Genomic DNA, 15,316 nt, shown 5'->3' with positions numbered 1-15,316 from the left:
CCATACATGTTGCTGATGATAGTGATTATGTTTATACAGATTGACCCCGCCATACATGTTGCTGATGATAGTGATTATGTTTATACAGATTGACCCCGCCATACATGTTGCTGATGATGGTCTACGTGCCCCTGTTTCGCTATATGTTTGAAGGCCCTAAGTGGATGCAGGGTGGTTCAGAACAAAACTTTTGTGCTGACACTTGGTGGACAAATCTATTGTATATCAACAACTTCGTACGGGCAGACAAGATGGTGAGTTATGTAGAACACCTACTGCCTATAATGTGACAAAATTTGTTAAACAGACAAGGAACTGCAAATGACATCAAACTGATCTTACTGTGGATATATCATAGTAATTTTAAGTGACTCGGAGTTTTTTTTATGGACATATTTTTGTTTATAGTTAGATAAAGGCTGGTTAATTGCAATTCAGGAAATGAGGCTGGTTATACACTTAGATGAGGATGCAGTAAATATTGTAATATAGAAAGTGAAGATGGGTATACACTTTTAATTGCCATGCAGTGAAAAACTTAAGTATGATGATGTACATGCATGCACATACAAAAACAATTTGATGAAATAAAATGTTCTGTATTTACAGTGTATGGGACAGTCATGGTAGAAATGTGAGATTATAAGATCCATGTCCTGTATTTTCAGTGTATGGGATGGTCGTGGTACCTGGCAAATGACATGCAGTTCTATGTGCTCAGTCCCCTGATGCTTGTGCCTCTGTTTTTGTAAGTAAGGCTGGGTAATACAACCCATATCACATTAATGTACCTCTTTACTCTCAGCTTAAAACCCTATATTGTTCTCCGGATAATGTTATTGTATAATCTTAAACATAAATTGGATTACAGGAATTCATGGTACAAAGTTCAGACAATATTTCCAACACATTATAAATATATGCAGGTGTTCACCTGTGTCCCATATTAGGCTTGAGACCCACATATCTCATATATATACTGATAACAGGGTAAATGTCTTTGTTTTCAAGAATCATTTTTAAGTTAATGGATAAAGTTCTTTTTCTTAAAAAGAAACTTTTTTTTTTTCAAACTGAAATATTGAATTGCATATCCATGTAATGTAGATAATTTTTTGAAAATTTATAGTTTTTTTTTGTTGATACAATTTCCCAAATATGCAAACAGGCCTTTTCCCAATTTACATTGAAAAAATAATGATTTAGTTAGGTAATATGTTTCATTATCACATCAGTTCACAGAATGCCTCACAGACATGTGATATCTTACATGTGACTGTGATGTAACAACTTGGCAGTGGTTCTCATTATTTTGAATATGATTTATATTCCAGTGTTCCCACCATTGGCCTGATTGTGTGTTTGGTGTTCCTCCTGGCTGTACTGATTACCGCTGGTGTGATCTCCAGTGTTGAGGGTATGCCTCCCACATTGATTGGAGGAGGAGGGACGCCAGCGTAAGTTATAAATTACTATACAATTGTTACTATGTCCAAACTATATCTCGCATATACAATTGTTACTATGTCCAAACTATATCTCACATACTTAGTATACAATTGTTACAATGTCCAAACTATATCTCAAATATACTATTGTTACTATGTCCAAACTATATCTCACATATACAATTGTTAAACAATGTCCAAACTATATCTCACATATACAATTGTTACTGTATGTCCAAACTATATCTCACATACTTAGTATACAATTGTTACTATGTCCAAACTATATCTCACATACTTAGTATACAATTGTTACTATGTCCAAACTATATCTCACATACTTAGTATACTATTGTTACTATGTCCAAACATTCTCTCACCTGCAAGTATACAATTGTTACAATGTCCAAACTATATCTCTCATACTTAGTATACAATTGTTACAATGTCCAAACTATATCTCACATATACAATTGTTACCATGTCCAAACATTCTCTCACCTGCAAGTATACAATTGTTACAATGTCCAAACTATATCTCTCATACTTATTATACAATTGTTACAATGTCCAAACTATATCTCACATATACAATTGTTACAGTGTCCAAACTATATCTCACATATACAATTGTTACAATGTCCAAACTACATCTCACCTGTACAATAGTTTTTTGTCCTTGCTTTGTTCTGCCCTACAGAACTGTACTACATTGTGTTACAGTGGTCTGCAGCACTACTTTATGGACTACTACATAGTGCCCTACTGTCGTATGGGGACGTACGTTGTGGGCATCATTACTGGATACATCCTTTACAAGACAGATTGCCGCTGTCGCATCAACCGGGTATGTTACAAACAATGCTGATTCATCCTCGTTCTTTGGTCTCACGTCTTTAAATTGCTATTTTTATTAATTGCGTTGATTCTTGTTCTATATAAATCCTTCTCAATTCTTGTAAGATACATGACTCTTACATAGTCCCCAGTCTATATATAGCTATTTTATGGTCTTCAGACTGTTGTTTTATCCCAGACTGTTGTTTTATCCCAGACTATTGTATTATCCCAGACTATTGTTTTATCCCCAGACTATTGTTTTATCCCAGACTATTGTTTTATCCCAGACTATTGTATTATCCCAGACTATTTTTAGGTCACCTGAGCTTTAGCTATTGCCGTTGTCCGTTGTCCGAGTGCATCATCCGTTAACATTTTACATTTTCAATTTACGGTAAGCTGAAATACTGTCGAAGGGATTTCATTTATATTTCCTGTGAATGTTACTGACATCTCCCTGACCAAGTGTTGAAATAAATTATTTCAAACTTAAAGTCAAGTTCTAATGTGCCGATTTAACTGGAACCTTGTAGGAATGAATGACTCATGGTCCTGACAAAATGTTGTTATTTTTCGGGTCCATCAGAAACCAATATGGCTGCCAATGTCGCCATTTTGAAAAAACTTTTTCAAGCTTAAAAGTCAAGTTCTTTTGCGCCGATTAAACTGAAACCTTTTAGGAATGAACAACTCATGGTTCTGACAAAGTGTCGTTATTTTTCAGGTCAATTAGACCGGGCCCTCTGTTCTCCCTTGGGGAGGGAGTAAAGTTTACTATAGTTAATATTAGGAAATAACAATTTTGGATATATTTTGTCCATTTTCAGTAGGAAATCATTCTTACTTGGTGAGAATTATCCTTTGAGGAAGATGGTAACAAATTGTAAAATTAGGATCCCTGCCCCAACCAAAGGGGCTAGGGTGTGGCCCAAAAGGGACAATATTTCAAAAATCTTCCTCTCCATGCAGACTCAGAGGTACTACAGTCCATTTCTCTGCATGGATAGTAAGACAGTTAATCAGGGGCTTTGTTTAAATTTTAAAATGTAAATTTCAGTACCCCAGGCCAGCCATTCTCCCTTGGGGAGGGTACATTTGACTATAGTTTATGTAGGGAAATAACACTTTTGGGTATATTTTGTTCATTTTCAGCAGGAAATTATTCTTACTTGGTCAGAATCATCTTTGGTGGAAGAGTGTATAACATTGTAAAATTAGGGTTCCTGCCCCATCCCAGGGGCTAACGCAGGGCCTCAAAGGAAAAATTTACCAATATTTCAAAAGTCTTCTTCAGATGCAGATGTACTACGATCAAATTCTGTGCATGAATGAAAATTCCATCAGGGGCTTTATCTATTTTTCAATTTCATTACCCAGGGCCATCCATTTTTGCTTGGGGATGGGGTAAAGTTAACTTAAGTTTATATAGGGAAATAACACTTTTGGTTATATTTTGTCCATTTTAATCAGGAAATTATTCAAACTTGATTGGAATGATTATGGTGCCAGTTGGCAATTAGATGTTATCAGAAAATACGATCCTGCCCCATCCCCAGGGGCTTGAGGGGTGGGGCCCATATGGGGAAAATGGTTCAAATGGTTTACCATCTCCCTTTGGTAAAGTTTACTATAGTTTATATAGGTAAATAACACTTTTGGTAACGCAAAAAAGGGGTTAATGGCTGATGTACAGGATTTAAGTTTCTTTTATGGATGGAAATGCCCTTAGGTGCATTATATAAATTGTTAGTTATATTACCCTTTGGTCACCTATTCTCCTTGGTTTATATAGGGAAATAACACTTCTGACTATATCTTGTCCATTTTCAGCAAGAAATAATTCAAACTTGGTTGGAATAGTTATAATGAAATTGAAATCAAATAGTGTCAGAAAGTAAGATCCTGACCTATCCCAGGGGTTGTCCAAAGAGGAAAATCGCTTGATGAGCTATTTGATTGGTTCTGGACATGAAATACTGATGAGTGAAAACATGAAAACTTTCTACCTTACAATTACTTTTTATACGCCTATCAAATTTGACGGAAGTATTATGGTATGGGGTTGTCCGTCCGTCCGGCGTAAACTTTTGTTTGGCCGGCAATATCTCATCCTACATTTTTCGACCGATATCTTTGAAACTTGGTATACATTATAATCATGATATGAAGTTGTGTCTCCCTTAAAAGAATTTTGATTCAACAATTTTTTGCAAAAGTGATTGCCCTTTGTTCATTTCAGTATTTGATTTTTTGTCCGGCGATTTTCTCCTACATTTTTTATAGCATGTCAGCTAACCACTCTTAGAATGATGAAGATCTTATTTCAATGTAAGAAAGTATATAACACTATATGGCATTCGACGGGCGTATATTGTTCCGCCCAGCGGTACTCTTGTTATCTTTAATTTTTAATCAAAGCATTACTCTAAGATCACACATAAGCAGGATTCAGTAACAGTTTCCAGACTATTTAACCTGAATCATCTGTAAGGTGAATCTTACAAAGGCTTTGTATCTTGTCACGAAAAAATCCCAGGATACCAAGAAGTAGTAGTACAAGGAGTAGAAACCTTAGATTTAGGATACGATAATATGTTAACATCAGTACCAATAATTTCCCATTCATTGCCATGTTTTTTCAGTATGTGAACTTGGTATGTTGGTTGGTGGCAGCAGCAGTGGCTATGTCCGTGGTGTACGGCCTGTATGATCCAGTAAATGGCCACCCATTGAGTATAGAGGTGTCAGCATTATACAACACAACCAACAGGATCGCCTGGGGAGCCAGTCTCTGCTGGGTGATCTTTGCCTGCGCCACTGGTAATGGAGGTAAGATGGAGCTACAAGATGGAGAAGTGGGACCTTTCTGTATTACCAGCAATGTGACCAATTCCTTAACACTACCGTATTGTGTTTTAGTGTAGACAATGTGACCACTACCGTATTGTGTTTTAGTGTAGACAATGTGAACACTACCTTAACACTACTGTATTGTGTTTTAGTGTAGACAATGTGAACACTACCTTTACACTACCGTATTGTGTTTTAGTGTAGACAATGTGAACACTACCTTAACACTACCGTATTGTGTTTTAGTGTAGACAATGTGAACACTACCTTAACACTACCGTATTGTGTTTTAGTGTAGACAATGTGAACACTACCTTAACACTACCGTATTGTGTTTTAGTGTAGACAATGTGAACACTACCTTAACACTACCGTATTGTGTTTTAGTGTAGACAATGTGAACACTACCTTAACACTACCGTATTGTGTTTTAGTGTAGACAATGTGAACACTACCTTAACACTACCGTATTGTGTTTTAGTGTAGACAATGTGAACACTACCTTAACACTACCGTATTGTGTTTTAGTGTAGACAATGTGAACACTACCTTAACACTACCGTATTGTGTTTTAGTGTAGACAATGTGAACACTACCTTAACACTACCGTATTGTGTTTTAGTGTAGACAATGTGAACACTACCTTAACACTACCGTATTGTGTTTTAGTGTAGACAATGTGAACACTACCTTAACACTACCGTATTGTGTTTTAGTGTAGACAATGTGAACACTACCTTAACACTACCGTATTGTGTTTTAGTGTAGACAATGTGAACACTACCTTAACACTACCGTATTGTGTTTTAGTGTAGACAATGTGAACACTACCTTAACACTACCGTATTGTGTTTTAGTGTAGACAATGTGAACACTACCTTAACACTACCGTATTGTGTTTTAGTGTAGACAATGTGAACACTACCTTAACACTACCGTATTGTGTTTTAGTGTAGACAATGTGAACACTACCTTAACACTACCGTATTGTGTTTTAGTGTAGACAATGTGAACACTACCTTAACACTACCGTATTGTGTTTTAGTGTAGACAATGTGAACACTACCTTAACACTACCGTATTGTGTTTTAGTGTAGACAATGTGAACACTACCTTAACACTACCGTATTGTGTTTTAGTGTAGACAATGTGAACACTACCTTAACACTACCGTATTGTGTTTTAGTGTAGACAATGTGAACACTACCTTAACACTACCGTATTGTGTTTTAGTGTAGACAATGTGAACACTACCTTAACACTACCGTATTGTGTTTTAGTGTAGACAATGTGAACACTACCTTAACACTACCGTATTGTGTTTTAGTGTAGACAATGTGAACACTACCTTAACACTACCGTATTGTGTTTTAGTGTAGACAATGTGAACACTACCTTAACACTACCGTATTGTGTTTTAGTGTAGACAATGTGAACACTACCTTAACACTACCGTATTGTGTTTTAGTGTAGACAATGTGAACACTACCTTAACACTACCGTATTGTGTTTTAGTGTAGACAATGTGAACACTACCTTAACACTACCGTATTGTGTTTTAGTGTAGACAATGTGAACACTACCTTAACACTACCGTATTGTGTTTTAGTGTAGACAATGTGAACACTACCTTAACACTACCGTATTGTGTTTTAGTGTAGACAATGTGAACACTACCTTAACACTACCGTATTGTGTTTTAGTGTAGACAATGTGAACACTACCTTAACACTACCGTATTGTGTTTTAGTGTAGACAATGTGAACACTACCTTAACACTACCGTATTGTGTTTTAGTGTAGACAATGTGAACACTACCTTAACACTACCGTATTGTGTTTTAGTGTAGACAATGTGAACACTACCTTAACACTACCGTATTGTGTTTTAGTGTAGACAATGTGAACACTACCTTAACACTACCGTATTGTGTTTTAGTGTAGACAATGTGAACACTACCTTAACACTACCGTATTGTGTTTTAGTGTAGACAATGTGAACACTACCTTAACACTACCGTATTGTGTTTTAGTGTAGACAATGTGAACACTACCTTAACACTACCGTATTGTGTTTTAGTGTAGACAATGTGAACACTACCTTAACACTACCGTATTGTGTTTTAGTGTAGACAATGTGAACACTACCTTAACACTACTGTATTGTGTTTTAGTGTAGACAATGTGGACACTACCTTAACACTACTGTACTGTGTTTTAGTGTAAACAATGTGAACACTACCTTAACACTACTGTACTGTGTTTTAGTGTAAACAATGTGAACACTACCTTAACACTACTGTATTGTGTTTTAGTGTAGACAATGTGGACACTACCTTAACACTACTGTACTGTGTTTTAGTGTAAACAATGTGAACACTACCTTAACACTACTGTACTGTGTTTTAGTGTAAACAATGTGAACACTACCTTAACACTACTGTATTGTGTTTTAGTGTAGACAATGTGGACACTACCTTAACACTACCGTACTGTGTTTTAGTGTAGACAATGTGAACACTACCTTAACACTACCGTACTGTGTTTTAGTGTAGACAATGTGACCACCCTTCTTTATTGTTTTACAGTCCAGATCCTGTGAACAGCTTACCTGATTGTGTTGCTCATTATGTAACTTTCCTACCTGATCATGTTATGGTGTAAGATCATGTGGACACTCTATCTTATTGTGTTTCAGGCTATGTGAACACCCTGCTGTCCTGGAAGGCCTTCATCCCTCTCAGTCGCCTGACTTACTGTGGCTATCTGATACACCCAATCATCATGTTTGCATTCTACTTTAGCCACCAAACACCCATACACTTTGACATTTTTACCATGGTAAGTAATCGGGGAACATACTGCCCTTTCCATGGTAATTTGGGATCATCAAACTTGGTACGAAAACTGAAAGGAGGGGTATTCCTGAAGCTAATATCTCAAGCTACAACTTATCTGTGATGTATAATTACAACTTATCTATGATGTTTAATTACAACTTATCTATGATGTTTAATACAGCTTTCATTTCTGGCAGTTTTTTGTGCAATGTTGACATGCCTTTAGTGTTTAAGATAATAAAATATTTAAACTAAAAGAAACAAGTTATTAAATGAGTGACGTTGTTTTGTTTTCCAGATTATGTACTACTTGGGATTCCTGTGTCTAAGCTTCATGGCTGCGTTTGTTATCTCCCTTGCATTTGAGGCCCCATTTATGGGTCTGGAAAAGGTCCTCTTCAAGCGCGAAAGATCTGAGAAAAAAGGAGTGTAGAATTTTTCATGAGTTTGTATTTTTATGAAATGTAATTTTGTATTTAATTTGTGGTAATGCACACTTGTTGGAAGCTTTTAACACGACCCCGATTAGGGAGGTCAGCATGGATATACGGTTGTTCATCAGAGTACTGCTGGATTTAACGTGGAAATTTGATGATGATTAACAAACCTCCTGCTATCTATTAGTCTGCTTTTTTTATTAGTTTTACCTTTAAACTTGTAAGAATGGAATATTTTATACTGTTACAGTATTTTAACCTGTGAATTAAGTATATAAACATTTTTATTATTTTTTACCAATGAAGTGTAATGGTGTATAGTGCAAATAATGTTGATAATTTTTTGGGGTGAAAAAAGACATTTTGGTGTCTTCCACAGGAAACTGATCTTGTAATCAGACATTTAATATGAAAATTAATAAAAACATCATTTAATGAGTAATACGATAAAAAGTCTGCCACATCAGTAACAATCAACAATTTCACAATTTGTTTGTCCCTTGTAAAAATAGAGTAATCCTTCCTGATAATCACTAACCCACTCAATTAAATATCACTGCTATTTATCAGCGGGGAAATCTCCTCTAACCCTAAGTTAATGATTTACATCTCTAGACCTAAGACAATGATTTACGTTGTGATCTAACTATATAGATCTGACTTTTTGGATTTCATTGTCTCATACTAGTTTAGTCTGTCTGCAAATGTAAGATTATATATTAATTTTTGTTATGAAAAGTAACTGATATCTAGTGTATAAGTAACTGATATCTAGTGTATAAGGAGAAAAAAACTGTTGACAGCATTTTCATGTTTTTATTGTGTTTTACATTACTGCAACCCTTAACTCCTGTGATCAGTAAGTATACATCTGTTTGTGGTCAACCCTTAACTCCTGTGATCAGTAAGTATACATCTGTTTGTGGTCAACCCTTAACTCCTGTGATCAGTAAGTATACATCTGTTTGTGGTCAACCCTTAACTCCTGTGATCAGTAAGTATACATCTGTTTGTGGTCAACTCACAAATTTTACCATTGTTACAATGAATCCAGTGATAAGTGATTACCTGAGAATGTATTAGTATTTTTCTAAAGTTGATTGTTAACATTTGAACAGGCTAGAAGAGATTTAACAATTTGATCAGAAGGTGTGCCCATAGATTGTTTCTTAGTACTGTTTTCATTATTCTAGTATATAACCAAGAAGTAAAGCAAATGATTATGATGGACATTTTCCATTAGAAATATTTATCAACATTCCAGATATTGCTTGTAGTGTCATTTAAATGTAGGGATGCCATTTACTGTTATAATTTTGTGTCATTATAACCATCCTTACAATATGAAACTCAGGAAACTGCTGCGTGAAATTTCACGCATAGAGTCTCATTTACTTAACACCTTTTTTGACGGCTCTTTTAAAGATGTTGTAGGTAGTAAATGCACACTAGAGAATAAATGAGTAAATTACCAGTGGCATGGTAATTATGACCAACCTACCTTGTTTAAAGATATTTTTGATATAAAGTTACATTTTATTAGTGATTGTTGAAGATGTTGCTGTATATTTTTACAATTAAGTTTTTGTAGGAGTTATTTATACAGTTTGTGATTTAAATGTGATCCACAGTATCAATACAACATCTGTGATTCAGAAATCTGTAGTATACATGTATATATTCAGAATAGCCGTTTATAACAGGTTCACCATTATACAATATATCAGAACAGTTTTAGTCAGTCCTCATCTATTCTATATAGTTTGCAGTGTTGTTGGTCCTACATTCTGTAGTACAGTTTGATTTGAATTGCTACATTTAGTATTCATCAGTGTACAGTGGACTTGGTCTAAGCTGGACACCACAGGGGCGACTTTATTTAAGTTTACAAAGTGTTGCATTGTAGAGTCTAACTGCTGTAGGTTGCCAATTGATGCAGTTTTGACAGAAACTTGGGGCAGGTTTGTGTATCTCGACGAAATGGTTTGTCCATTTTCTAAATGTAATGTTTCAAAGTTAAAACTTGACAGATCATACCTGCAAATGTTTCTGCAAAACTTGAAAGTCTGTTTCCAAGGATCGCCAGAAAACAACATACAGTAAAACTACTAGGTCTGCCCTTATTTCATAAATGAACAACTCTGGTCCAAGCATTTTAAAGGCAATATAAAGGAAAGCGGTCCTGGATTTGACCGGAGTTAAGTTTGACATTGTGCTGTAGTTGCATATTTTTGTTGTATTTTTTTTTTTTTTCGTCGACATTGGATCCATATAATATATTTTATTCATAATATTTGATAAACTAATTTCTGCAGAAATTTTGAAATACTGTCAGTTACTGTCAGTTTATCATTTTTTTAAAGAATATGATTTTAAATGTTCCTACACCATTTTATTGTAAAATCGCTGATTTATCAAAAATAGAACTAAGATTTACATCAATTGAGTATTAAGATCTTCCTGCTTATATAACTACAGAAATAACCATATCTAAAGATTATTTTTTCTTATATATGTTTTTGTTGTAGACATGTTATTTTTATTTGTCTGTATTTTCAAATACAATAACACCCAGGAAATACAATTCAGGTTGTTACATGGAGTGGTCAACTGTAATGCTGCAATAACCTACCAATTCAAATAGATTACTGCTCAGACCCTGTTCTCAAATATAACCAGTTACATTGAATATAGAATCTTGGGCTGGAGATCAGATGACATAATAGTATACACAATATTATACATTTTAAATAGCAACATAATATACCCTTTATTGTTTTACTATCTTCTGTATGTAATAAAGTACTACTCAAGTTTTTAGCTTACCTGTCCTGAAGGGCCAAGTGAGCTTATGCCGTGGTGCAGCGTCCGGCGTCAATGTTTTATTTTAAACAACTTCTTCTAATAACCAAAAGGCCTAGGGTTATGATATTTGGCTAGAAGCAAACTTGGATTAAGGGCTACCAGGTTTACTCAAATAAATGACCTTCACCCATATTCAAGGGCACAGGGGTCAAATATTTAAAAGGACCAGAATGATGATATCTGGCTAGTAGCATGCTGGGATGAAGGGCTATCAAGTTTGTTCAAACAAATGACCTTGACTTATATTCAAGGTCACAGGGGTCAAATATGTTTAAAACCTTTAAACAACTTCTTCTCACTAACCAAAAGGCCCAAGATGTTGATATTTGGCCAATAGCATGCTGGGATGAAGGGCTACCAACTTTATTTAAACAAATGACCTTCGCCCATTTTCAAGGTCACAGGGTCAAATATGTTTTAAACCTTTAAACAACTTCTTCTCAATTACCAAAAGCCCTGAGATGGTGATATTTGTCAAGTGGGATGCTTGGATAAGTGCGATCAAGTTTGTTCAAACCAATCACCTTCACCCATATTCAAGGACACAGGGGTCAAATATGTTTAAAACCTTGAATCAACTTATTCTGAACAACCAAAAGGTCCAGGGTAAAGATATTTGCCCAGAAGCATGCTGGGATGGAAGGCTATAAACTCTGTTCAACTTAATGTCCTTGTTTTGAATGTTCCTGTAGCTTTATTTTAGTTTACTTTTAAGAATACAATTGTGAAATTTATTCCAGGTGAGCGATGCAGGCCCATTTGGCCTCTTGTTTATGAAGGACCTCAGGTGCTCAAATTGATTGGTAGTGTTCTTGCTCTAGTTTGAAATTTTAAGTCTTTACCTTTTATTTGTTGATAGGTTTAGACACGATGAAAATTAAATTTATTTGAAAATAATGACATGTAATTAAAAAAATAATATTGACCTTTGTTAATCACGATTTTTGGCCGAATATGGGAGGAGTACCAAAAAGAAAACCCACATACGTTTTCACTTTTCTTGAATGTAAGTTTTTCACAATGCAAATTTGTTTTTTTCATTTCAATATTCGGTAGATTTATGCCCTTTTTCATGAACAAATTATACGTGGAGAAGTCCTACTAAACTGTTAAGCCAATTTCACTGACATGTGGCTATGAGCTGATGTTATTGTCTATCAATGAAATACGGTTACTTAGACCCTTTTTGGCCATTTTAACTCTTTTTAACTAATTTAAAAATTGACGGAACAATATTTATTCAGTAAGCTTTATAAATCATAGAGGTTTACCAGTATAATACCAAACAGCAATGAATAATAGAGCTGATGATTTTTATACAGTAGGTACAAATGTGTCAATTTTATATATCTGATTTTTTTTCATGCCAATAGCAGCTATATCTGCTATCAATTGTCAGACAACCATTAAGGCCCTAGACCTCTTGTCCATTAGGGCAGACGAGCCATGTGTTTTACTTTCACTCCATTTTCAATGAGATAAAAGATGTTTTGATAGAGATTCATTTACTTTTTATCCATACTGCTGAGTCCTGAATAAATCCAATCCTTTGAATTCAATCAAGCACGCTAATTACACTCAAAGACTTTCTTAAATGTAATCAAATTGTGTACAAGACCAGGAAGTAGGGTGCTGCTTAGTTTGTTAGTGTGTATGGTGACATGTGAGATCTATCTCTAACAGACAGTGTAGAGTCTGTAAACCGGTATAAACCAAATCTTAACCACATCCCACTCGATAGATTTTTATGTTCAGGATGTGTATTCTGTACATTTTAAAACATGTTTTTGTTCCATTTGAAGCTTGTTCTATTTGAAGCTTGTTCTATGGAAGTCAGTTTAGATAGTTGTCGTTTACTTTTTAGTTCTTGAAGTATTTTTACACTGAATTTTAAAAATTATGATTAAAACAAATAACAGTTTTCTTATTTGAAACTTCACCACTACGCCCTATCAAGAGAGAGAAATCAAGATGAGGAGGGGTTGATTATGTATCTCTCACCCAAATATGAAACCTTAGATCTGTGTCTGGTAATACATGTATAACATCTTACTGATGACGACTGGAAAGACAGTGATCTGTAGTGCTGTGTTTTGTGAGCGTTCTAGATCTGTGTGTGATGTGCATTCCTGTTAAAACAGAACTGTATTTTAACTTTTGTGTTATTCAGATTTACATTTTATTTTATTTAAAAAGTACAAATAAGTACTATGTACCCAATCAGGAAGTACATTATCAAATTTTATGTACAAAGTTGTTTTAAATCTTTTACATTTTATATCTCTTGGCTTTGCCATTACAATTTATACCATTTTCCTCAATGTTGTATTTAGTATATTTAGTATTTTATAACAATGACCGGTGATTGTAATGTTAATGAGTTGACTAATGTATCTAAGATATCAGGTTACTTATTTTTCGTGATTATTTTTCATCTTTACAAGGATTTCAGTCTGCAAAGAGAACTACTGTTGATATAGATGTGTTCCATTTTAGCTCATTTTGGCACACAGTACCTATGAGCTTATAGTATGGTTCAGCGTCTGTCAACATTTACTTCTTAAAATCTGTAAGGCCCAAATGTTTCAAATATTTGGCTGGTAAATACTTGGAATGGAGTGCTTAAACTTTCCTCACATATATGGCCTTGAACTATACTTTCATTTTCACAGGGGTCAATGCTATTAAATTATCAAGCAACATTATCTTATGAAATTTTTTAGAGCGTTGAAACTTTAGAATGTTATATAGATTGTCAGTTTAAATATTTTTGTGATATAGTGTGTTTAGGACAAAGGTTAACGGGAAGCCCTGGGTAAGGAGAGCTGTTAACATGGGGCCCTAAAGGGTTATTGGTAAAAGCTTTACAAATCTCAAGTGTCATTAAAAAGTCTTAAGAATTCATTTTCATGAGCTTCCGTTCTACAAGACCCAGAGTCCTGATATTTGGTCAGTCCTGATATTTGGTCAGTTTGGTACCTGGGATAGAGTTATACAAAGTTTCTGGCATAAATGGCATTGACCCACTTTTAAGGTCAAATGATTCCTTTATACTGCAGTCATACCTTGAAATGCTTGCGGGCCTGATTCTATAACCATATACAATCATGTCACCATGATTTACTCTGGGGAAGGCCCCACCCCTAGGGACTTACTCCCATGGCCATGGTATAGAAAAGATAGATTCTCAATAATGTAACCATCTACAAATTAACAATAATCTCAAAGAAATTTGCCTGAAACATCTTTGGTCATTGGAACCTGTGAATCAAATATTATTTAGAGAAAAGGAATTAATTGTTCTGCTTGGTGCTGAGACCCAAAAGAAGAAATAGTTGCAATATTACTTTAAATGAGACTAATTTTACATTCCACCAGGAGAGTGATACAGACTCTTTGGACCTCTTATTTATCTGTCTCGGACAGAATTATGTAAACAATTGAATTCACACATTTGTCATATTTGATTCAGAATTAGTACATTTATGTCTAAAATTTTATACTGAAAATGTCTATGTTATAATAGACGTTATGTGTAATCACCTCATCCGATCTTTATTAAAGGTAGTATTCTCATATTGGTGTCTGATTTGTCAATTAATAGGAAATCGATGTAATTCATACCTTAATTTGGTTCTAAGATGTAACTTCAATCTGTGAAACATTTCTGGAGGAAACAGCAGTATGATGAATCGCAATAGTTTTATGACATGGAGTAATCACCAAATTGTAAAGGTACAGTCACCAGCTGTTCGGATGGCATGGTGCGGCGTCCGTCGCCCATCCGTCTGTCGTCCGTCCTGTGTCAACTTTTTACTTTTAAACAACTTCTTCTCAATAACCAAAAGGCCCAGGGTACTGAAATTGGCCCTGTAGCATGCTTGGATGAAGGACTTCCAAGTTTGTTCAAATGAATGAACTTGACCCCCTTTCAAGATCACAGGGGTCAAATATGTTAAAATCTTCAAACAACTTCTACTCAATAACCAAAATGCCCAGGGTACTGATATTGGGCCTGTAGCATGCTGGGATGAAGG

The 15,316-nt window shown here is 35.0% G+C and overlaps 1 protein-coding gene across 1 annotated transcript in view; it reads left to right on the top strand.

Moving 5' to 3' along the window:
* Positions 1-10,711, top strand: part of LOC110462018 (nose resistant to fluoxetine protein 6-like) — a 24,006-nt gene extending 13,295 nt beyond the window's left edge. Inside the window, exons 9-15 of the mRNA XM_021515792.1 lie at positions 89-254; positions 669-748; positions 1,335-1,457; positions 2,172-2,295; positions 4,931-5,117; positions 7,836-7,978; positions 8,276-10,711. Of these exons, the coding sequence (XP_021371467.1) occupies positions 89-254; positions 669-748; positions 1,335-1,457; positions 2,172-2,295; positions 4,931-5,117; positions 7,836-7,978; positions 8,276-8,410 (958 nt within the window). The 3' untranslated portion in view covers positions 8,411-10,711. The remainder of the gene's footprint in view (positions 1-88; positions 255-668; positions 749-1,334; positions 1,458-2,171; positions 2,296-4,930; positions 5,118-7,835; positions 7,979-8,275) is intronic.
* The last annotated feature ends 4,605 nt before the right edge of the window (positions 10,712-15,316 follow it).

Source organism: Mizuhopecten yessoensis, unplaced genomic scaffold (assembly GCF_002113885.1).
Source record: "Mizuhopecten yessoensis strain PY_sf001 unplaced genomic scaffold, ASM211388v2 scaffold10723, whole genome shotgun sequence".
Lineage (NCBI taxonomy): Eukaryota > Metazoa > Mollusca > Bivalvia > Pectinida > Pectinidae > Mizuhopecten > Mizuhopecten yessoensis.
Note: the sequence above shows the minus strand (reverse complement) of the source record. Positions and strands in the feature narration are given on the sequence as shown.